The sequence below is a fragment of the Musca domestica genome, unplaced genomic scaffold (genome assembly GCF_030504385.1).
Source record: "Musca domestica strain aabys unplaced genomic scaffold, Musca_domestica.polishedcontigs.V.1.1 8, whole genome shotgun sequence".
Taxonomy (NCBI): Eukaryota; Metazoa; Arthropoda; class Insecta; order Diptera; family Muscidae; genus Musca; species Musca domestica.
The window spans coordinates 8,031,245-8,057,316 of NW_026712409.1; the positions used below are offsets into that span (position 1 = coordinate 8,031,245).

General features: G+C 36.9%; 1 protein-coding gene across 11 annotated transcripts in view; it reads left to right on the plus strand.

Annotated features, from left to right (window-relative positions):
• Positions 1–26,072, plus strand: part of LOC101900440 (serine/threonine-protein kinase N) — a 201,322-nt gene that overhangs the window by 104,943 nt on the left and 70,307 nt on the right. For 7 of the 11 annotated variants that reach the window (XM_059130983.1, XM_059130985.1, XM_059130988.1 and 4 more), the window contains exons 2-3: positions 13,178–13,710; positions 22,150–22,453. In XM_059130983.1, the coding sequence (XP_058986966.1) occupies positions 13,399–13,710; positions 22,150–22,453 (616 nt within the window). In that variant the 5' untranslated portion in view covers positions 13,178–13,398. Of the gene's footprint in view, positions 1–13,066; positions 13,711–22,149; positions 22,454–26,072 lie in introns of those variants that run through there. The other 4 variants (XM_059130989.1, XM_059130991.1, XM_059130986.1 and 1 more) reach the window with 2 other exon arrangements.

Sequence of the window (26,072 nt, forward strand, 5' to 3'; positions counted from 1 at the left end):
GGCCATATTGACCGGTTATATTTTGGAGTCTTGAAATTCTAAATTTGGGATAGAGGGCGATGATTTTTTATACCCTCCTCCTGGTACATATGTACTCCCATCTTTACGATTTATATAATTTGGATATTGAAAGCATGACGTTATACAGGGTGAGATAAAAAAAACTGGAACAAAGTCAAACGCCAAAATTTGAATTTTTATACCCTCCACCATACTATGGAGGGTATATTAACTTTGTCATTCCGTTTGTAACTCCTCGAAATACCCATGTCAGACCCAACAAAGGATAAATATTCTTGATCAGCGTAAAATTCTAAGTCGATTTAGCGCTGTTCGTCTGCCTGGCCATCTGCCTGTCCGTCTGTCTGTTGTAATCACGCTATCTTTCGAACGAATTGAGATAGAAGGCTAAAATTTTGCACACATGTTTATTTTTCCAGTAGGCAGGTTAAGTTCGTAAATGGGCCATGTAGGTCCATGTTTTCATATAGCTCCCATATAACAGTACCTACCGATATTCCGTATTTTTATGATTTTAGCGACATTATTCACCGGAATTGCCTCAAATTTGGTATTTGAAGTTCGAAATGGATACTAGAGCCTAAGACAGAAAATTATCTCTGCAGGTCCCCGTCTTCGTATAGCTCCCATTTAACGGTACCTATCGATATTCGGTATTTTTATGATTTTAGCGGCATTATTCACCGGAATTGTTTCAAATTTGGTTTGTGAAGTTCGAAATGGATACTACAGCCTAAGACAGAAAATTGTCTGTGCAGGTCCACGTCTTCGTATAGCCCTCATATAGCGGTACCTCCCTATATTCGGTATTTTGATGATTTTAGCGTGATTATTCGCCGGAATTGTTTCAAATTTCGTATTTAGAGCTCGTAACGAGAACTACAGTCTTTTACAGAAAATTGTCTATGCAGGTCCAGGTCTTCGTATAGGCGCACATACCAGTACCTCTCTACATTCGGTATTTTGACGAATTTTGGTACAATACCCGCCGAAATTGTTTAAGATGTTGTATTTGAAGTTCGTAATGGATGCTACAGCCTGTGACAGAAAATTGTCTATGCTGGTTCAGGTCTTCGCACAGCTCCGATATAACAGAACCTCCCTCTATACGATATTTTGAAGATTTTAGCTACATTATTAACCGTTTATTTCGAGTTTCGAATTTGAATGTGGTATGGTAGGGTATGGCTTATGACAAACAATGCCTATGTAGGTCCACGTCGTATAGACCCCAATATAAGGGCTATATTCGGTATTTTTAAAATTTTAACAGAATTTTTTTGAGGATTTTATTTTTTGAAGATTTTGAAATTCGTTCCAAATTGTGGAGGGTATTCAAAGTTCGGCCTGGCCAAACTTACTGCTCTTTAAGTTGTTTTTTTTTAATTTTATTGAATGAAAGCAAAAAATGTCGGAAATAGCATTAAATTTTAGAATAAGTTTAGATTTGTTCGAATTGGTCACCTATGGCACGAATTATGGCCTTCAAACGGCCAATGAAACCATCCACACGCTGCCCGAATGTTGCTCTGCGGTATTTTGACCCATTTCCGGCGAAGCGCTTGCTTGAGGTGATCGACACTTTGGTATTTTTTAGTGCCAACCTTGCTTTTCAAAATACTCCAGACACAGACCAGTCCAACGGATTGGTATTCGGAGATTTTGATGACCATTGTGCGCTGGAAATGAAGCGAGAAACCTCATTTTGTAACCAATATTGGGTGGTGGGCGTGCTTAGCGCGATGGTGCTGAATCCTTTTGGAATATCCAAGGTCTGCTGCCAAAATGTTTTGCGTGCCCAAGGCTTTAATACACCCTCGAGAATATTTTCGCGATAATATTCGGCATTTATTCTGATGCCACAGTCGATTTGTACGAGCGAAAAACGACCAACGGCTGTTATGGCGGCCCACACCATCACCATGGCCGGCACTTGAGTTCTGGTGGCCAACCGAAGGTCCACATTTTCAGCTGTCCTCTTTGGCAAGTAAACACGATCATTTTGTTTGCTGGACAACGAATGTTTTCTCAACGGAGAAAACCAAATTCGGCAGTTCACCACTTTCGGCCAAGCGAACAACTCTTTAGCTCTTTTGAGTCTATTTTCTTTCAGCTGCGGGGTGTAAGTTCTTGCATTTTTTGGAATTTCAATGGCTTTACCCCGAGCGCATTTTTCAATATTTGCCGAATGAAAGATTGCGATTCAGCTCACGAGCCATTTTTTCGGCCACTGCGAGGTTTCGATCAAGTCGCTTCTTTACTTTTCGAACCATTTCTGCTGATGTTGCTGTTTTCTTCCGTCCACTTCCTTGACGTCGGGCTACACTACCAGTATCACGGTAACGGTAACGAGCGATGGTACGAGACACAAAAGATTTATTTACATTTAAATGCTGGAGTGCTCTAAGGATAGCCAATTGAGGTTTTCCAACCAAATATAAAGAAATCACGCTCGGATTCCATCACGAATAACTTTTTTTCTGGAAAATTCTCACCAAAATGCTTTTGTATGCTTGTAAAAAATATAATGAACTGTCACTGGAATAATTTTAACAGCTGTCGGATGAGTGACCTAGAAATGATAGCAGTCTAAAGTTGGTTGCAGTTTTTTCATGTCACCCTGTATATTTGAATCATTTTTCGACCGCAGACAATCGAATCACATCCATTGTGACATTTCTGTCACTAAAAAAATATGTCTCTTTGACACTTGCGGATAGGTGACTTACATCCATAAGTCACACCAGAATGTGGCCATGAAATGTTATCTATCAACCAACCAAAAATATGTCTCGTCGGTCTCAGTTTTTTTTCAATAAACCACCCAAAGCAAATGTAAACACCGCAAGCGATTAATTCGATCCATGGTCAAAGATAAGATAAATTTTAATGACGTTTTTCTTATCTAAATACCAAAAAAATGAAAAGAATTTTATTTAGAAAAAAATAAAGCTTTCTAAAAAAAAATTTAAAATTAAAAAATTTAGCAAAAAAAAAATATTAAAAAAAGAAATAAAATATCTCTCTTAAAAAGAGAAAATAAATAAATTTAAATTCTCAAAAAAAAAAAAATTAAATAAATAAAAATAAATAAATAAATTACAAAAAAACATCAAAATCTCCACAAAATTTTTTTCCTAATTCTAAACCCCCCCCCATGACCTTTACTTTCTCGAAATAAATAAAAAGTAAAGTTTATAGACAATCCATAGACAGGTATTTTTATGACAAAGAAAAAAGTTAATTAAAATTAAGCTCCAGAATATTAAACACGCAGGCAGGGCAGGCACCCAACAAACTTTTACTTTTTCTCCTTCAAATGGCCAGCGTCGTAGTCGTCATCATCGTCGTCGTACGTTTTTAAAATTCCCAACGTTTTTCAACAACAAAAATTATTCTACGTGACTTTTTTACATAATTTTGTTTTATAAAATTGTCTCATTGTTTTATTACGAATAGGAATTCGGAAAACAAAGAATGGGGGAAAAATTAGAGCAGCACCTATGAAAAACGAAAAAAAAAACTCGAGACATTTCAAGTGTCGTTGAGCTCCTCATTGGAGCATTTGCTGCGTTACGAAGGTGGTTTTTTATATTAAATCTGGCTTTAAATAAATGGAGTAGTCAAGGACTACGGACGCTGGAATGGTCAAGGTTTATTAACTAGAGCAGTCAGCGACTATTGACTTGGGTAATCACATTGACTCTAGTGGAGTCAATGATCATTGACTCCATTGAAGTCAATCATCATGGACTCTAGAGAATTCAATTTCCATTGACTCCAAAGGAGTCAATCACCATTGACTCTATAGGAGTCAATAATCATAGATATAGAGGAGTCAATGAACATTGACTCTATAGGAGTCAATAATCATAGATATGGAGGATTCAATGAACATTGACTCTATAGGAGTCAATGAATATTGATTCTATAGGAGTCAATGAATATTGACTCTATAGGGGTCAATGAATATTGACTCTATAGGAGTCAATGAACATTGACTCTATAGGAGTCAATGAACATTGACTCTATAGGAGTCTATGACTCTATAAGAGTCAATGAACATTGACTCTATACGAGTCAAGGAATATTGACTCTATAGGAGTCAAGGAACATTGACTCTATAGGAGTCAATGAACATTGACTATAGGAGTCAATGAATATTGACTCTATAGAAGTCAGTAAATATTGACTCTATAGAAGTCAATGAACATTGACTCTATAGTAGTCAATGAATATTGACTCTTTAGGAGTCAATGAATATTGACTCTATTTGAGTCATTGAATATTGACTCTATAGGAGTCAATGAACATTGACTCTTTAGGAGTCAATGAATATTGACTCTATAGGAGTCAATGAATATTGACTCTATAGGAGTCAATGAATATTGACTCTATAGGAGTCAATGAACATTGACTCTATACGAGTCAAGGAATATTGACTCTATAGGAGTCAAGGAACATTGACTCTATAGGAGTCAATGAACATTGACTATAGGAGTCAATGAATATTGACTCTATAGAAGTCAGTAAATATTGACTCTATAGAAGTCAATGAACATTGACTCTATAGTAGTCAATGAATATTGACTCTTTAGGAGTCAATGAATATTGACTCTATTTGAGTCATTGAATATTGACTCTATAGGAGTCAATGAATATTGACTCTTTAGGAGTCAATGAATATTGACTCTATAGGAGTCAATGAATATTGACTCTATAGGAGTCAATGAATATTGACTCTATAGGAGTCAATGAACATTGACTCTATAGGAGTCAATAAATATTGACTCTATAGGAGTCAATAAATATTGACTCTATAGGAGTCAGTAAATATTGACTCTATAGGGTTCAATGAATATTGGCTCTATAGGAGTCAATGAATATTGACTATAAGAGTCAATCATTATTGACTCCAGAGGAGTCAATTATCATTGACTCCAGAGGAGTCAATTATCATTGACTCCAGAGGAGTCAATTATCATTGACTCCAGAGGAGTCAATTATCATTGACTGTCAATGAACATTGACTCTATAGGAGTCAGTAAATATTGACTCTATAGAAGTCAATGAACATTGACTCTATTTGAGTCATTGAATATTGACTCTATTTGAGTCATTGAATATTGACTCTGTAGGAGTCAATGAATATTGACTCTATAGGTGTCAATGAATATTGACTATAAGAGTCAATCATTATTGACTCCAGAGTAGTCAATTATCATTGACTGTGGGAGTCAATTTCCATTGACTCTTTAGGAACCGATTTCCATTGACTCTATAGGAGCCAATAAATATTGACTATAGGAGTCAGTAAATATTGACTCTGTAGAAGTCAATGAACATTGACTCTATTTGAGTCATTGAATATTGACTCTGTAGGAGTCAATGAATATTGACTCTATAGGTGTCAATAAATATTGACTATAAGAGTCAATCATTATTGACTCCAGAGCAGTCAATTATCATTGACTGTGGGAGTCAATTATCATTGACTGTGGGAGTCAATTTCCATTGACTCTTTAGGAACCGATTTCCATTGACTCTATAGGAGCCAATTTCCATTGACTCCATAGAAGTCAATCATCATTGACTCTATAGGAGTCAATCATCATTGACTCTATAGGAGTCAATGAATATTGACTCTGTAGGAGTCAATGAACATGGTCTCTATAGGAGTCAATGAACATTGACTCGATAGGAGTCAATGACCATTGACTCTATAAAAGTCAATGACCATTGACTCTATAAAAGTCAATGACCATTGACTCAATAGGAGTCAGTAGTTTTTTTCCTATTTGCGAAACCTCCTCCCCGTATATATTTAAATGCCTTCCTGTGCATGACCCTGGAATCTGCTTTCCTTTCTGCCAGTTTCCGTTTTTACCCCATTCCCGTTTTTTTGCCACATTAAAATCCCCAATAATTTATGGCTAATAAAAACAAACACAAAACAAGCTTTGTCCAGATGCATTATGACATCTCCCGTCCATTTGTCTCTTGGCGGCTACTGTGTAAAAATTGCCTCAAGACAACTAATCCACCAACCAAGTTATCTGCCCCCAGACATTGCTTCACTCTCTCAATGTCATAAATTATGCCAAGATGTGAATTTCAAGTCAAGTGTCCATTCTCCAGTTGCTGTTGTTGTTGTGGCATCTTCTTCGGCTAACTCTCTGAAGGTTGTTGTCGTCTTTGTAATGTTGGGGGGAAATAGCTTAACTTGAAACATTAATATGCCCAGCTGTTTAGCTATTCCAGTCTGTCTTTCCTCTAAGGAAATGGATGTTTGTTTTGCTTTTTTCATTGTCGCATTTTTCTTGGGTAAATTAACTGAATGAGGTTCATTGTTTTAATACGTCTTGTAACTTAATTTGCGAATTCCCTCCACCTCCTCTCCTCACATTTCGAATAAGTATGTGAATGTTAAGGAAAATCCCTGTGGTAAAATTTAAACAACTCCGCAGAAATAAAATCTTATGGAAGATGGTAGGGAGAGCTTCAATATGGCTTTATTTTCATGCTGTTGGACTTTCCAGGGAATGATGTAAGAAATACTATTTCGAAATGCCTATTTTTTCAGACACCTGTATCTGTATATTTTTGTCGTAAATGTTGATTATACCCTCTTCCATATGGCTAGAGAGGTTATATATCATTTGATACGGCCAAAACGTGGACTAAATCCGTTTCAAAACATTCGGAGACGATCTAGCGATGTCCGTCCGTCTGTCTGTCAGACTGGCTGGTGCGCACGATAGCTCTCGAAGGCAGTATTCGATTTGATCCAAACTTGGTACATGGCAATATTATTGTCAAACTTAGATCGAATTCGGAGATGGGCAATATCGGACCACTTCTTCTGGCACCTGCCACACAAAATGTCAACATTTTCAAGGAAAATAATTTACTGCATAGAAAGAGAACAAGTAACCCAATTTTGCTCCAACTTTGCAAATCCTAATATTTTCATCAGTGCTACGTCAGGTGCGAAAATGGTCAATATTGGTCAATTCCATCTAGTACCTTCCCCACAAAGGGTCAAAATTTTGAATAATTATAACTCTTATAAAATGTGATCCGATTGTGCTTAAATAATACCTATCAAAATATTTTTATTAGCCAAAGGTCTGGTGTAATGATGGAATATATCGGCCTACTCCTTCTGGTACCTCCCCCATAAAGGGTAACAATTTTGAATATTCATGAACCTCATAAAACACGAAATTAACATCCGATTCCATTCAGACTTGGTACTTCTCAATATTTCCATCAGAACAAGATCTGCTATAAAGATGGTAGAGATCGGACCATTCCTTCCGGTACCTCCCCCACAAAGGGTCGAAGTTTTGAATAACCAAAACGATCATAAAATCCGAAATTAGCATCAAACTCTCTTCAAATTACACACATCACAATATTTTTATTAGCCCAAGGTCTGGTGTGAAGAAGGGATATATCGGCCCACCCCTTCTGGTACCCCTCCCCCATAAAGGGTCAACATTTTGAATATTCATGAATCTCTTAAAACGCGAAATTAATATTCCGATTCCTTTCAGACTTGGTACATCTCAATATTTCCATCAACACAAGATCTGTTATAAAAATGGTAGAGATCGGAACATTTCTTATGGTACCTCCCCCACATAGGGATCAGGATTTTTGAAAAACAAAACGCTTCAAGAAGGGGAAACAAGCATCCAACCCTCCTCGAATTTCAACACCCAAATATTTTTGCTAACACAATATCTGTTTTGAAAATAATATATATCTGCCAACCCCTTCTGGTACCTCACCCACAAAGGGTCACAATTTCCAATACTTATATCTATCATAATTTGCTAAACAAGGCGGCGATTCTTTACAAATTGCTATATCTAAATATTTCGCTTGACCGAGGAACCTGAGATAAATGTGAAATTTTATCGAAATTTATGATTTCGCATAAAGTTGGATATAAAATTTCGATTTCCTCCAAATTTTGCCAATACCAATATTTTTACTGTATTAGATATAGTAAAAAACTGGCAAGTTGTAATAATTGTATCAGTCTTAGGTCAGATACGAATTGGTCAATATTGGCCAATATGCTTCGAAAGCTCCGCTATAAAGGGTCAACAGTTTGAATAATTATATCTCAGGACTGGGGGCATAAATCTGTCAGAAAAACCCACTGAAACTGTTTCACTTATTTTTTGTTTTACTTGGTCCTCCCAAAATCGTTACAAAATCCAATTCTGCAAATTTTCAAATTTCCCTTGAAATCAGATGGCGTAGAGTATGACAGAGTCGATTCCTTCCGACTTTCGTATTTTCCCAGGGGCTAGATATGTCCCCCTCCAATAATGATAAACGGCTACGCCCCTACTTTGTTTACCTTCTCCTTGAAAACACGAAAGGGGAGTTTAAACCAAACAGACCTGACAATGTTGTCTTATTTGAAAACAGTCACACACAAACAACAACAAATACAAATACTCTGTTCAAATGTTGTTGTTTTCTGTTTCTCCCCGTTGTGCTACTGTTTTGGCTACACTAGCCGAACAAAAAAACAAAATTTTTTTTTGGGAGGGAGAAAAGAGAACTGGTTTTGGGGGTCTCTGATGGACGCATTTTACCACTGGTTTCCCCAAAACATTTGAATGTAAATAAAAGAGTTGTTGTTGCTGGTGTTTGGTGACTTTGATGGGGTTTGGGGGAGAAATGTAAATTCAGTTGTGTTTGTTGTTTGTTGTTTGTTTTTCTGCTTCTTCTTCGCCATGGTGTTGTTGGTGGGGGATTTTCTCCTCAATTTCTGCGGAAGATGTCATCTATTTACATGTCTTTTTTTTAACTGGCGGTTTTTTATTGTTTGCTGCTGCCGGTTTGTTGCTTGTAAACATTGTAAGTTATCGCTTCCTTAATAACAACGGCAACAACAGCGACAGCATTGACACAAAGAGAGGGAAAAACATCATCAACAACAACAACAACATTATTTGGTTTACCACTGTTGCCAACAATGGTTATAACAACTCTTTTTTCTCGTTTAATATTTGTTGTTTAATTTGAAGAAAAAGAACTTGTTTGAAATTTAAATGGGGCATTTGTGGAGTTAAATGGCATTTAATAGCCGATTAAGAACTTGAGGTAAAAAAAAACTATTTTTTTACAAAAATTCTTGAATTAACCCAGATGGATACCTGAGGAAAAATAGGTGTAAAAATAGTTTTTAGTTGAAAAAAAAAAAAAAAATAAAAAATCCGAATAAATTCTCAATTAACATGTTCAAAAGTATCAGTCAATTTTTTCGACAGATGTATACCGTCAGCCAATATTCATTTATTTTAATTTTTTTTTTGGCTTCACTTATGATTTTACAAACTGTTGACCCTTTATGGGGAGGTTTCGAAGGAATGGTCCAATATTGGCAATTTCATATTTGACGTATGCCTTATATATATATTACAACCTACCAGATTTGGACTATATCGACTACTTCCCTTCACTTCATATGAGATCTGTGATAATTTTTGGAAAATATTTTTCATGTGTCTGAGGTTCCAGGTATACAGTTCATCTAATGGAAATAAAAAATATTGCGATGTGGAAAACTTGAAGAAAATCGAATATTTTTTTCCAATTTTATGGGAATAATTTTTATTAATATATTTAATTTTTTGTGGATGCGGTACCAGAAAATATTAGCCGATAAGGTCAGATCTCTGCCTGAGAGAAATATTTAAAAAAAAATACCAAGTTTGAATAGAATCGCTGACCTGTTTCGCTAGATATGAGATATATAAATATTGAAAATTGTGACCCTTTCTGGGGGAGGTACCAGAAGGTGTGGCTCGATATCGATAATTTTCAGATCAAATCTTGTTTTGGAAGAAATATTGAGATGTGTAACATTTGAAGAGAATTGCATGTTTATTTCACCTTTTATGGGCATTTTGGTTTTTCAACATATTGACCCTTCGTGGGGAAATTACCAAAAGGAGTGGCTCGATGTATCTCATCTTCGCACCAGATATTTGTTGATATAAATATTGAAGCACGTGAAATTTGAGGAGAATCGGATATTTATTTTCGGATATTTTGGGGAGGTCCTAAAAGGAGTGGGCCAATATATTCCATCTACATTCAGGATGAAATATTAGGATGTGCCGAGTTTGAATACAATGGAATACTTATTTCGCATTTTATGGGCGTTTTGATTATTCAAATTTTTTACCCCTTTGTGGGGATGTACAAGTAGGGGAAGATCGTTGTATTTTAATTTAACACTAGATCTAGTTTTGATAGAAATATAAGAATGTGCCGAGTTTGAAAGCAATCGAATGCTTATTTTGTATTTTGTGAGCGTTTTGATTATTCAAAATTTAGACCCCTTTGTGGGGCAGGGGAAGCCCAATGTATTTCATTTCTACACCAGGTCTAGTTTTTATAGAAATATTAGAATGTTACGAGTTTGAAAGTAATCGAATGCTTCTTTCACATTTTATGATCTTTTTGATTATTCAAAATTACGACCCCTTTTTGGGGAGGTACCAGAAGAAGTAGGGCCAATATATTCCATCTTCCCACCGAGTTTGAAAGTAATTGGATGCGTATTTCAAAATTTAATGAACATTTTGGTTATTCAAGACAGCTTTGTGGGGGAGGTACCAAAAGAAGTGGTCCGTTCTTTTCCGGTTGGTAGAAATACCAGGATACGCCGAGTTTCAATGTAATCGAATGCTTTTTTTGCATTTTATGAGGGTTTTGGTTATTCAATTTATTTCCTCTTTGTTATGAAGGTATCAGAAGGAATGGTCCGATATATTCCATCTTCATACCAGATCTTGAGTTGGTGGATATATCGAGATGTGCGACATTTTTGATCCTTTTTGGGCGGAACTTGTTTGAAATTTAAATTACCCGAAATTGTCCATTTTCGCACCTGACCTAGTGCTGATCCACATATTAGGATTTGCAAAGTTGGAGCAAAATCGGATTATCCTTTCTCTTTCTGTGCAGTAAAACATTTTTTTTTTGAAAATTTCGAGCTTTTGTGGGGGCGATACCGGAAGGAGTGGCCCGATATTCCCCATCTCCAATCTCGATCTAAGTTTGACAATAATCTTACGATGTACCAAGTTTGGACCAGATCGGATATTCATTTCAAGAGTTTTCGTGCGCATCAGCCAGATGGGCAGACGACGCCAAAAGCCCTGAAACGGATTTGGTCCAAATCCGTTTTTTTTTCGATGAGGCACGTTTTAGCCATAATAAATTATGTTTATACCCTCTGTTGCCATATGGCTGAGGGGTATCAAAATTTAAGGTGTATGAGAAAAATACTCCCAATTTTTGGGATATCTAATAAAATTTACGATATTTGTTTTTGAAAAAATAGTTACTTAAAACCTGACTATTTTGAAAGTCTAATGTTCTCTAGTCCCCAATAATAAGTAAACAATCCGTGATTTTATCGCTCAGAGTTCCTCCCAAATTTATAGGTTTTAGACCTATGAAAAATCTTGGTTAAAAAGCACGGTTTCATAGGTCTAGGAGCTTTTTTAAAAACGGTGGTTAAACTCGAGGTGTACAGGTCCCCTGAGAGTAACCGAAGATTACTTTATTAAAATTCTGTGGACTCTTAAATATTTTTTTATCAAATACACTTAGGTAGCTGCAGGTCTTTTTAATTTTTATTCTAAGTTAAAGTTTTCTGTTCTAAAAGACCCTGAGCATAGAACGTGCATAGTACTTGGAAAATATTCGTCGTAGACCCCATGAAGTATATATATATTCATAATCAGCATAAAATTCTAAGTCGATTTGACGATGTCCGTCTGTCTATCTGTCCGTCCGTCTGTCCGTCTGTCTGTCTGTTGAATCACGATACAGCCCACATTATTTGACGTAGAGCGCTAAAATTTAGCAGAGCAATTTGTATTGTGTCTAGGATGGTTGGTATTGAAAATGAGATATATCGGTCCACGTTTTGGTTTAGTCCCCATATTACGGTACCTCCCGATATTCGGTATTTTGATGATTTTTGCCACATTTTTTCACGGATTTGAATGGAAATTGGTATTTGTAGGTCTTTACGGGTCCCTGAGCGTGTGGCGAGTCATTGTATGTATATATCCATGCTTTGGTATAGCCCCCATATAACGGTACCTTCCGATATTCGGTATTTTGATTATTTTTACCACATTTTTTCGCGGATTTGGCTAAAAATTGGTATTTGTAGGTCAAATTGGGTTCTAGCTCCGGTGGCAAAAGTTGCATCCACGTTTTTGTATAGCCCCATAGTATTTCCCGATATTCGGTATTTTGATGATTTCTGCCACATTTACCACGAATATGTCTAAAAATTGGTGTTTGTGGGTCATAATGAGCTCTAATGTTTCCTATACCCTTAGTTGGAGGTTTTTAAAAGTTTGGCCCGGCCGAACTTAATGTTTTTTTACTTGTTTTCCTTTGATTTTTTTTACTTGTTTTCCCTTTGTTTTTTTTTTTTTTTTTTTTTTTTTTTTTTTTTTTTTTTTTTGTATTTTCATTATTTATTTTAATCGCGATTTTCCTAGTGACCCTTTCTCAAAGCTATAAATCATTTGAATACAATATGTGTATTTATTTATAACATTTATTAAAGTACAATAAACTCGTCAACGGTGCATAGCGCGCCGTTCTAAAAATAATTGTATTCCGTAACGTCGTCCGGCAATAGGGACGCAACTTAAAGTTTAAAATTTATAAAAAAAAAATAAAACTAAAAACAGAAAAAATAAAACCATAAAAAAAATAAACCACTAGGCGACCAAATAAACGACCACCATTGGAACATCAGCAAAGCAACAACAACAACAACTTTATATTAAACGAAAATAAAAAACATAAAACACTTTAAGTTAATACAACAACCGCGATTAATGGGCACAACAAGTTTAACGACAAGCTATGGTGGCCCATATTTAAAAAAAAATAAGAAAAAATGAAATAGAAATAAAACTTCGTCAGGCCTAACTGAGGAAGTAGTTGTTGAGTAGTTGTTACGTTGTGTGTAATCTCTAATATAACAGTAAAAATAATAACAACAATATTAAAATGAAAAAAATTCTCAGAATTATTACCAAACACGTTTAAGTTTACAAATGTTTTTACTCTTCTCAACTTTCCTTAGAATTCGAATGACTAAGAAAAGTACAAAAATACCAAAATGATAAATTTGTGATGAGTATTAAAAAACATAAACCAAAAAAGGTTAAAAAAAAACAAAAACAAAAACAACAAAAAGTGCCATAACAACGTTGTTGCCTTAAAACTTGCCACCACGAAAAAAAACGCTGAATTTCATGTAATTGAATACCAAAATACCGCCGGGTTATTCTCAACTCTACACACATGCATAACTTATACTTGCGCATTAAAACCCACCTAAGCGTCTTAACCTCCCAAAATTCCTCCAATACCTCACCCCTCAAAAAACCCCCCTCCGGAACACCCAGTGTCGTGACGACACCTGCATCGGCCACAACAACACCACGTCATCGCCATAACTCGGCACCGGATATGGAATTGCAACGTTCGCGTTCGCTGAAATCGATACGTGTTCGAAAAATCTCAAAGGGTTCACTGAAATCCTTGCGACGTGGCACTGTCTGTGTCACCGTCAGTACACATGCATCGTCGGTGTTCTATGACACCGATACAGAGGTAATTTTTTGGCAAAAGTTTTTTTTTGTTGTTGGGTAAAAAATTTGGTTTTAAATTAGATTCTTCAGAATAAAGAAGATGAAATGTGATTCAGTTGGGAAAGTACACAAAATGCTCCCAAACTGATTTTGACACCCCTTGCAGACATAAGTCGATTATTGTTTCAAACCTGTACTCGCCCAAGGGGGAACTGTTCCTATCAATGTTGGGCGCCAAATTTAGGTCACGCTCATATGAATTTTTTTTATTGATAGTCAAACCCCCTAAAGTGAAATTTTAAGTTGAAAAAGGAATTCCTGCTAGTGTCCCATCTGGGGCGCCACGTGCACATACAGGGTGAGATGAAAAAACTACAACCAACTTAAGACTGCTGTCATTTCTAAGCCACTCGTCCGACAGCTGTTAAAATTATTCCAGTGACAGCTCATTATATTGTTTACAGGCGTACAAAAGCATTATGGTAAGAATTTTCCAGAAAAAAGTTATTCTTGATGGCCACCAGAATTCAAGGGTGATAGTATGATTTCTTTATATTTGACTGGAAAACCACAAGTGGCTATCGTTAGAGCACTCCAGCATTTAAATGTGAATAAATCTTTTGTGTCTCGTACCATCGCTTGTTTCCGTGATACTGGTACTGGTAGCGTAGCCCACATCAAGGAAGTGGACGGAAGAAACCGGCAACATCAGTAGAAATGGTTCCAAAAGTAAAGAAGCGACTTGATCGATCCGCAACCCGCGTCACAGTGGCCGAAAATTGGCTCGTGAGCTGAACATATCGCAATATTCCATTCGGCAAATATAGAAAAATGAGCTCGGGGTAAAGCCATTGAAATTCCAAAAAGTGCAAGAACTTACACCGCTATAGAAAGAAAATAGACTCAAAAAAGCTAAAGTGTTGCTTCGCTTGGCCGAAAGTGGTGAACTGCCGAATTTGGTTTTCTCCGCTCCGATGAGAAAACATTCGATGTCTAGCAGTTTGAAAACAAACAAAATGATCGTGTTTACTTGCCAAAGAGGTCAGCTGAAAATGTGGACCTCCGGTTGGCCACCTGAACTCAAGCGCCGGCCTTGGTGATGGACATTCCAACAGGACTCAGCACCATCGCACTCAGCACGCGCCACCCAAGAATGGTTACAAAATGAGGTGCCTCGCTTCATTTCCAGCGCTCAATGGCCACCAAAATCTCCGGATACCAATCCGTTGGACTATTGTGACTGGATTATTTTGGAAAACAAGGTTGGCACTAAAAAATACCAAAGTGTCGATCACCTCAAGCAAGCGCGTCGCCGGGAATGGGCCAAAATATCGCAGAGCAACATTCGGGCAGCGTGTGACGGTTTCATTGGCCGTTTTGAAGGCCATAATTCGTGCCAAAGGTGACCAATTCGGACAAATCTTAACTTATTCTAAAATTTGATGCTATTTCCGATATTTTTTGCTTTTATTCAATAAAAAAAAAAATAAAAACCCTCCATAAACAAATGTTTCCCAAATGGCGCCCAACGTGTGACACAGCCCGTTATATCAAACTATCATACATTTAAGGAACTTTCGATGACACACAGAAAAAGTGGAGCAAATGCCTCCTAATTTGGAGCATAATTGTAATTTTTACTCAACTTTAGATAGATATGAGGAAATATCAAACCATATTAGATTATCCATATTACCCAAATTGGGGCCTACTTCAAGTCAAGAGTAATTTTAAACGATTATTCCTAGCAGACTCTCTACATCTCCCAGAAATTCATAATAAAAAGAGAAAACAAACACATAAAAATCATAATAATGTGCAGGGAAAAATTGGAAAATCGGCAACCTCATAGGCTAGTTGACCTAATTAGAGTGTTTTAAAGAAACATTTTTTTTAAAAGGGAAACACTCAGAATAATCGATCATGATAGATATGTGCTTTACAAAACTTTTTCTCCATTTTCTGGAAGGAAATATTTTCGAAATGGCGCCCAACCTGGGGCACATGAAAATTGCTGTTAATGACGGGAAAAATCCAATCCGTAGTGTATTTGAGAACATTTATAGGCTAGATTTAAATCTATAGAAATATAATTTATTTCTTCCTTAATGACACCCATCGTGTGGGGTACACTCACAATCATCGAGCATGGCAAACATTTTTGTGTCCCAACATAGGACATATCAAATTTGTAGTTAATGACATGAAAAATGCAATCTATACTTCTTTTCAGAAAATTTATCGGCCCATTCAAATCTTTCTTATAATTTGTTAAAAAAAAATATTTTTCCCATAAATGGCGACCAACGTGGGGTTCACTCATAAAAAATTGATCATGGTAAACAAGTTTTTATTCCATCCGTTCCTACAAATTTGTGGAAAGAAAATTCGTACAAATTGCGCCGTTTTCATTTTTTATTTAAAAAAAAAACATTTGAAAAATGCATCCTCCGCCAACTTTCAGTGAGTTACTTCGTTAAAACTTTATAATCATCCATTTTTTCCTAAATGGCGCCCAACGTGGGGAACGCAATCGATCATGTTAAACAAGTTATCAACAACTCTTCCACAACATTTCATGAGCATAATTTCCCCCACCTTTTGTAAATCCTTGGTATGTCAAAAAAATGTTTTTTCTTCGCCCCCCCTTTGGGTCGAGGCAAAAATGAGGAAAATAACAACAAAGCGAATGCAAAAATAGAGAAAGAAAAATATTACATGTCATTTTTATATGGACAACATTTTCCGTCATCACCTCAACATTCGGGCAACGTGTGACGGTTTCATTGGCCGTTTGAAGGTCAAAATTCGTACCAAAGGTGACCAATTCGAACAAATCTAAACTTATTCTAAAATTTGATGCTATTTATAGCCTATGACAGAAAATTGTCTGTGCAGGTCCATGTCTTCGTATAGCCTCCATATAACTGCACCTCCCGATATTCGCTATTTTCATGATTTTTGAGATATTATTCACCGGATTGATTTCAAATTTCATATTTAGAGTTCGTAATAGGTACTACAGTCTATGACAGAAAATTGTCTATGCAGGTCCACGTCTTCGTATAGCCCCTCTATCACGGTACCTCCCGATATTCGGTATTTTGGTGATTTAAGCGACATTATTCACCGGATATGTTTCAAATTTGGTATTTGAAATTCGTAATGGATACTACAGCCTACGACAGAAAATTGTCTGTGCAGGTCCACGCCTTCGTATACCCTCCTTATTACGTTATCTCCCGATACTCAGTATTTTGATGGTTTCAGCAACATTCTTAACCGGAATTGTTTCAAATTTTGTATTTGAAGTTCATAATTGATACTACAACCTATGGCAAAAAATTTCCTATGCAGGTCCACGACTTCGTATGGCCCCCATATAACGGTACCTCCCGATATTCGGCATTTTGGTGATTTTAGCGACATTATTCTCCGGAATTGTCTCAAATTTGGTATTTGAAGTTCGTGACCGATACTACAGCCTATAACTGAAAATTGTCCATGTAGGTCTACGTCTTCGTATAGCCTCCATATAACGGTACCTCCCGATATTCGGTATTTTCATGATTTTTAGCGACATAATTTACCGGATTTTTTTAAAATTTTGTATTTGAAGTTCGTAATGCATACTACAGACTATGACAGAAAATTGTCCGTGTAGGTCCACGTTTTCGTATAGCCCCATTATAACGGTACCTCCCGATATTCGGTATTTTGATGATTTTAGCGACATTATTCTCCGGAAATGTTTCAAATTTGGTATTTGAAGTCCGTAATAGATACTTTAGCCTGTGACAGAAAATTGTCTGTGTAGGTCCACGTTTTCGTATAGCCCCCACATAACAGCACCTCCCCATTTTCGGTGTTTTGGTGATTTAAGCAACATTATTTACCGGAAAGGTTTCAAATTTGGTATTTGAAGTTCGTAATGGATAATACAGCCTATAGCAGAAAATTGCCCATGCAGCTCCATGTCTTCGTATAGCCCCCTTATAACGGAACCTCCCTGTTTTCGGTATTTTGGTGATTTAGGCGACATCATTCATCAAAAATGTTTCAAATTTGGTATTTGAAGTTCGTAAGGGATACTACAGGCTATGGCAAAAAAATTCGTATGTAGGCCCACGTCTTCATATAGCCCCCATATAACGGTAACTCCCGATATTCGGTATTTTGATGATTTTAGCGACATTATTCTCGGGAAATTTTTCAAATTTGGTATTTGAACTTCGTAATGAATACTGCAGCCTACGACAGAAAATTGTCTTTGCAGGTCCATGTCTTCGTATAGCCCCCATATAATGGTACCTCCCTATTTTCGGTATTTTGGTAATTTAAGCGACTTTATTCACCGGAATTGTTTCAAATCTGGTATTTAGAGTTCGTAATGAATACTACAGCTTATAAAAAAAGAATTGTCCGTGCAGATCCACGTTTTGGTATAGCCCCTTATAATGGTATTCAAGTTTCGTATTTGAATGTTGTAATGGCTAATGACAAAAGTTGCCTATGCAGGTCCACGTCGTCGTTTAGACCCTAATATAACGGCGGCTCTTTATTTTTAAGATTTTAACAGAATTTTTAACCGATTTTATTTTTAATCGCCAAATTCGTTCTTAATTGTGGAGGGTATTCAGTGTTCGGCCCGGCCGATCTTGCAGATTTTTTTTTTTTTTTTTTTTTTTTTTTTTTTTTTTTTTTTGAGGTAGTCCATTCTTTCTTCAGGTTTTTTTTATCACATAGTATGCTAACGGTAATTTTAGCTAGCTGGCTGGCTACTCTTCTTCTTATGTTGTAATAGTTGTGCTCTTTTTTTCATGTTATTGCAATCCAATGAAATTGTTGTTGGTTTTTTTTTTGTGGCCAAGAAATTATATAAACTGTTGTTAAACTGAACTGTTGTTCATCATACCATAATTACAGTGGCCAACCAATCATCTAACCAAATAACCAACCAGCCAGCCAGCTAGCCACATGGAATATGAGGTGTTCTGTTTTGCTTTTTGTTCCTTTTCAACGTCGCCATAGAAGCCCAGCTAAGCTTGAGTGTGTGTAAACTTTTGCCATAACTGTCCATACTGGTTTTCAGTTCTATTCTATTATACATTGGGTTCTATAGTTTTTTTGTTCCCTATTTTCTTTCTATTATATATGAAAATCTATTCTTCTTCTTCTTCAAAAAAAAAAAAAAAGTTTTTCCTTCACTTGCATCCAAGTTCTCTCCACCGCCATCGTCTAATCAATATCTCATCACTTGTTATTTTCTCCATTGTTGTTGCTGGTGGGGTTTTTTTCAATTTTATTTTCTATTATTTTTTCGTGGAAGTGACCATGAAAATTAATTCAATTACAGTTGTGTTTGGTGGCTATGCAAGTGGAAAAAAATTATCCCCTTTAAGTGCAGATAGGAGGCTAACATGTGTGCTTTGCAATATGCCTGGCAAAATGGAATGCAGTTGAAGATTTTAGGTGCAGGGGAATTGCTGGGAAGTCCCCATATTGGGATTACGAAAACATTTCAGAGGATAAGACAGCTTTAATTAATTTTTCCATGTAAAATTTCCACCAAAATAAGCCTCTTGGCGGGACCCGGGCCTCAGGACTCTCTCTGGCAAACGTTCCATGGAAATTGTAGCAATACTAAATACCTTTCTCAAAATTCCAATGCTCGCCCAATATACTGATGATATCGTTTATTAAAATTGATATTTTAATAACTTTTCCCTTGAGCCACACGTTGGGCGCCATACACACAAGTGTATTTTTCTACCCTCCACCATAAAATGATGGCTAAACTAAATTTAAAACTGTAAGCAACACTAAATACCTTTTTCAAAATCCCAATGATCGCCTTGATATTTTTATATGTTTCAAGCTTGCCCCACGTTGGGAGCCATACTAAAAAGTACATTTATCTATAATCCACCATAAAATGGTGGGTAATTTGAATTCCTCATTCTACGACTCGAAATAATTCTCGGAGACGCCAATGTAAAATTCTTTGTCATTGCAACCAAGGTCCCTCTGTCTGACCAAAAGTTCCTGGGAAATTGTTAGCAACCCAATGATCGCCCAATACACTGATGATATCGTTTATTAAAATTGATATTTTTATATGTTTCCCCGCTAGCCACACGTTGGGCGCCATACACACAAGTGTATTTTTCTACCCTCCACCATAAAATGGTTGGGTAAATTCAAGTTAAAACTATAAGCAAAATAAAATACCTTTCACCAATTCCCAATGATCGCCTTGATATTTTTATATGTTTCATGCTAGTCCCAGAAAATGGTTCGTAATTTAAATTCCCCACTCCATTTTCCGCTACTCGAAATAGTTCTCGGAGACGCCAATGTAAAATTCTTTGTCGATGCAGCCAAGGTCCCTCTCACTGACCAAAAGTCCGTTAATACGTTTCTCGAAAGCCATTTTTATATTTTTTCCGCCAGCCACACGTTGGGCGCCACACACGTGTATTTTTGTATCCTCCACCACAAAACGATGGGTAAATTCAAAATAAAACTAAAATCAATCACTACATATCTTTCTCCAAATCCCAATGTTCGGCTTATATATTAATATTGATTTTTTATATGTTTAAAGCTAGCCCCACGTTGGGCGCCATGCAAAAAAGTGTTTTTTTCCTCCGGCAGAAAATGGTGGGTAATTTAAATTCCTCATTCTACGACTCGAAATAGTTCTCGGAGACGCCAATGTAAAATTCTTTGTCAATGCAGCCAAGTTCCCACTGTCTGACCGAACGTTCCTGGGAAATTGTTACCAATATCTTTCTCGAAATCTCAATAATCGCCAAATATACTGATATTTTTTTTAGCGACATTATTCACCGGAATTGTTTCAAATTTGGTATTTGAAGTTCGTAATGGATACTACAGCCTAAGACAGAAAATTGTGTGTGCAGGTCCTCGCCTTCGTATAGCCCCCATATAACAGCAGATCCTGATATTCGGTATTTTTATGATTTTAGCGACATTACTCACCGGAATTGTTTTAAAGTTGGTGTTTGAAGTTCGTAATAGATACTACAGCCTAAGACAGTAAATTGTCTGTGCAGGTCCACGTCTTCGTATAGCCCCCATATAACGATACCTCCCGATATTCGGTATTTTGATTATTTTAGCGACAGTATTCACCGGAATGGTTTCAAATTGGGTATTTTGAAGTTCGTAATGGATACTACAGTCTAAGACAGAAAATTGTCCGTGCAGGACCATGTCTTCGTATAGCCTCCATATAACAACACCTCTCGATATTCGGTATGATTTTAGCAAAATTTTTCAACGGAATTGTCTGAAATTCTACACAAGGAGTTCGTAGTGAGTACTTTATCCCCTAGAAGAGAATTCTCTATATAGGTCCACGATATCGTATAGCCCCCATATAAAGGTACCCGCCGATATTCGGTATTTTGATGATTTTAGCCACATTATTCAATGGAATTATCTAAAAAAATTCTACACAAGGAGTTCGTTGTGAGTACTTTACCCCCTGAAGGAGAACTGTCTATATAGGTCCCAAATATAGTATATCCCCCATATAACAGTACCCCCAATATTCGGTATTTTGATGATTTCAGCCTAATTTTTTTGATGGAGCTGTCTTAAAATCCTCCAAAGGAGTTCCTTATGAGAACATTACCCCCTGGAAGAGAGTTGCCTAAATAGGTCAACGATATCATGTCTCCCCTACATAACTGTTCCTCCCCGTAATCGCTATTTTGATGACTTTTGCGACGTTATTCACCGGAATTATTTGAAATTTCGCATATAAGTTTCGGAACAGTTACTACAGCCTATGACACAAATTACCTATGCAGGACCACGTCTTTGTATAGCCCCCATATAACGATTTTCGTTTGAGAGGTATTTTCCGACGGATTTTTTTTAAATTTTTAAATTTTTTCCAAATGGTGGAGGGTATAAAAAGTTCGGTCCGGCCGAACTTAGCTGCTTTTTTACTTGTTGATTTTAATATGGTTATATTTGACATTGAAGCCCCCACGTTGGGCGCCATCTCTATGTAAACACACAATAAATCATTATTGTGTCCATATTTTTTGATTCCGATAGGTTTATCTAGAAATATTACAAATCAATTTCTGTTACCTTGCCCTGTTTTCCTAGGCCTAATGATAACCATGAAAAAAACAAATTCCGACGAAATTTGTCATTGACATTAATACCAATTCTTATCGAGAAAAAATAACAAGCATTTTGTTATACCAAAATTATCTAAGCTTTTTTTTTAAACAACCCTGATTATTATGTGAACTTAGAGAGGAGGAAAAAAAACTTATCAGCGACATAAACAAAATGAAAATACTGATAAAAAACGAAAAAATAGTTAATCTGTTTTAAAAGTATTTTTTGAGGGAATATTTGAGGAGAATTCGAAAGAAATGTTTTTTTACTAATTTTCTTTTCTTTCCCATTCCAGGGCGATTACATAAAACATCCTGTCCTCTACGAGCTAAGCTACAAATATGGTTTCACAGACAATTTGCCCGAAAGTGGCCTGCCCAGCCGCCTGGAGGATATCAAAGAAGCAATACGACGAGAAATACGAAAAGAGTTGAAAATCAAAGAGGGCGCAGAGAAGCTGCGCGAAGTTGCCAAAGATCGTCGTTCGCTGAACGATGTTGCTGCCATTGTCAAGAAGAGCAATAATAAAATTGCCGAGCTAAAATCGGAACTGCAGGAGCTGGAGTCACAGATTCTCCTGACGCAGGGCAATGATCGAGGTAAGTGAGACGTAGTAGCAATATTTTCCAAAAAAGAATCCGTCAAATTAAACCACTCCAAATGACAAATTGATTTGTCTAAAAAAAAATCCGCAATTGGAGGTGATGAAGAAATATTGTTGCCACTTTGGGACGCCTAAAAATTCCCTCCCCAGAGAATATGACCGTTGTTGATTTTCAACAACAGACAAGCACCCATGTTTTTTTTTTTGTTGTTCCGACCATATTTGTTGTATCTGACAACAACAACAAACATATTATGAAAGCCTAAAAATATTTCTACTTTTGTTATCCGATGTTTCTTAACACTTTTGTTGAAGTTTTTTTTCTCTTCTTTTTTTGGATAAAATTTCTAGAACTGGTTTAGCCAATCATTTTGTTATGCTGTTGTGTCGTTTCATCGATTCTTTCCAAAACTAGCCAAAATCAATCAAATCATTTTTTATCACCCGATTTGTAGCGATTAAATTGTTATTGTGGTTGTTGTTGTCGTTACGGGCCCCACTAATGGGGTGTTAAATTACAAATGACGAAAGTGTTAATTTCACAAATTTTTATAAAATTAACAATAAAAAACAACAACAACACATTGCTGTAAAAGCATTACCTCCGCTTCTCCTCTTAAGATTGGGGCATATATTTATCTAAAAATATTATTTTTTTTTTTGCGTCAAACAAATAAAATTATTGACCTTCAGGTTTTTATCTTTTGCTCGGCGATGATGATGTTGTTGTTGGTGTTTTTGTTTTTCCTCTTTCACACATTATTTTTCACAACTTTAAATATATGTATACGATTTTTATTTGTTTTGGAACAACGAAAAAAATATGTTTTGATATTTTTGGCATGTCTGCCTTAAAGTCTATGGCGAATTATTTTTTTCCTCCGATAAAAGTGCAAATATTAAATGGATTAAATTGAAAAAATATGTGTGTGGATAATCCACATGTTTTTGCATTTTTATATAAAATATAATGGAAATAATATAATATTAAATCAATATTGAAAATGTTAATGGGGAGACTGGAGAATATATTCGTGGAATGTATTCCAAGGAATTTTTTTTTATAGAAGTCTTAAAGTCAGATGACTTTTTTCATAGAAAAACACAATAAAGAACAGATCTTCTCACAGAAGGATGGAAGATCTTCCTCTAGAAGGTCATATAAAGAGGTATAGGAGTACGTCTTGCCATAAAAGGCCTAAAGGTCTTCTCATAGAAGATTAAAAGATAGAGAGCCAGAAGGTATTCTTAAAGAAGACTACCCAGTCTTCTTCTAGAACGTCTCATAAAAAAGTACCCGAGGTTTCCTTCTGAGCTGAAAATCTTTTTCTAAAACAGATGAAGTTCTTCTCAAGCTCCTCACCTGGAAGAGCGTAAAGTTTTCTCCTAAGAGGGCTAAAATTGCTCTCCTAGAAAGATTGTCTGAGCTTAAGAAGCGCGGAAGGCTTTCTCACACAAGATCTTCTCATAATAAATCGGAGGCTCTTCCCATAATAACCCAAAGGCCTTCTCTTAGAAGACAGAAATGTTTTCTCTGAGAGAAGGTCTTCCATGAGAGGGGCAGAAGTTATTCTCTGAGAAGAGCAAAAGGTCTTCTATGAGAAAAACAGAAGGTCTTCTCTGAGAAGAGCAGAAGATCTTCTCTGAGAAGAGCAGAAGATCTTCCTGAAAATAGCAGTCAGTATTCTCTGAGAAGAACAAATAGTTTTCTCAGAGAACAGCAGAAGGTCGTCTCTGAGAAGACCGAGAGGCCTTGTCCATCGAAGACCGGAAGGTATTCTCCATAGAAGGCCAGAAGGTCGTCTCTGAGAAGACCGAGAGGCCTTGTCCATCGAAGACCGGAAGGTATTCTCCATAGAAGGCCAGAAGGTCTTCTCCATAGAAGAAGACCAGAAGGTCTTCTCCATAGAACAAGACCTGAAGGTCTTCTCCATAGAAGAAGACCAGAAGGTCTTCTCCATAGAAGAAGACTAGAAGGTCTTCTCCATAGAAGAAGACTAGAAGGTCTTCTCCATAGAAGGCCAGAAGGTCTTCTCCATAGAAGACCAGGAGGTCTTCTCCATAGAAGGGCAGAAGATCTTCTCCATAGAAGGCCAGAAGGTCTTCTCCATAGAAGGCCAGAAGGTCTTCTCCATAAAAGACCGGAAGGACTTCTCCATAGAAGACCGGAAGGTCTTCTCCATAGAAGAAGACCAGAAGGTCTTCTCCATAGAAGAAGACCAGAAGGTCTTCTCCATAGAAGAAGACCAGAAGGTCTTCTCCATAGAAGAAGACCAGAAGGTCTTCTCCATAGAAGAAGACCAGAAGGTCTCCTCCATAGAAGAGGACCAGAAGGTCTTCTCCATAGAAGAGGACCAGAAGGTCTTCTCCATAGAAGAGGATTAGAAGGTCTTCTCCATAGAAGAAGACCAGAAGGTCTTCTCCATAGAAGAAGACCAGAAGGTCTTCTCCATAGAAGAAGATCAGAAGGTCTTCTCCATAGAAGAAGATCAGAAGGTCTTCTCCATAGAAGAAGACCAGAAGGTCTTCTCCATAGAAGAAGACCAGAAGGTCTTCTCCATAAAAGAAGACCAGAACGTCTCCTCCATAGAAGAAGACCAGAACGTCTCCTCCATAGAAGAAGACCAGAAGGTCTCCTCCATAGAAGAAGACCAGAAGGTCTCCTCCATAGAAGAAGACCAGAAGGTCTCCTCCATAGAAGAAGACCGGAAGGTCTCCTCCATAGAAGAAGACCGAAGGTCTCCTCCATAGAAGAAGACCAGAAGGTCTTCTCCGTAGAAGACCAGAAGGTTTTCTGCATAGAACACCAGAAGAACACCAAAGAGCCTTCTCATAAAAGACCAAAGTGTCTTCTCACAGAATACCAAAGGGTCTGTGTGTCGAAGGGTCTTCTCTTTGAAGGCCGAAGGATCTTCTCTTAGAAGACCGAAAGGTCTTTTTCTAAAAGAACGAAGGGTCTTCTCATGATCTTTTCCGTAGAAAAGAAGACCGCGGGCTTTGTCATAGAAGACTAAAAGTTGTTCTCCATAGAAGACCAAAAGGCCTCCTCCATTAAAGCCCAGAATGTCTTTTGCATAGAAGAGCAGAAGGTCTTCTCCACAAAAGACCGTAGAAAATCTGAATGTCTTATAGAAGAGAGTAGGTGCTTTTCATAGAGGGCCGGAGTTTTTTTTTAACGGAAGACCGAGGTGTCCTCTCTTGAAGATTAAAGAGTCTTCGGAGAGAAGACCGAAAGGGTTTCTCTTCATAGAAGTCCATATGGTCTTTTTCATAAAAACTGGAGGGTCTTCTCATAGAAGGCCTAAGGGGCTTCAGGATTTTCTTCCAGAAGATCAAAGGCTCTTCTCATAGATACCTTATGAAATTCTTAGAATGCCGTAGGATATTCACATAGAAAACGGCAGGATCTTCTCGAGAAGTCTAGACAGTTTTCCCGTAGAAGACCGAAGGTAGAAGTTCTAAGGGTCTTCTCTTGAAAGGCTTCATTATCTCTTGATATTTGCCGGCAAAAGCCTTTCGCATAGAGTCCATCTTCTCTTAGAATACATTATAAAACTACAGGATCTTCCATCTCATAGAAGAGCGGAAGGTATTTTCCTAGAAAAGATAAAATT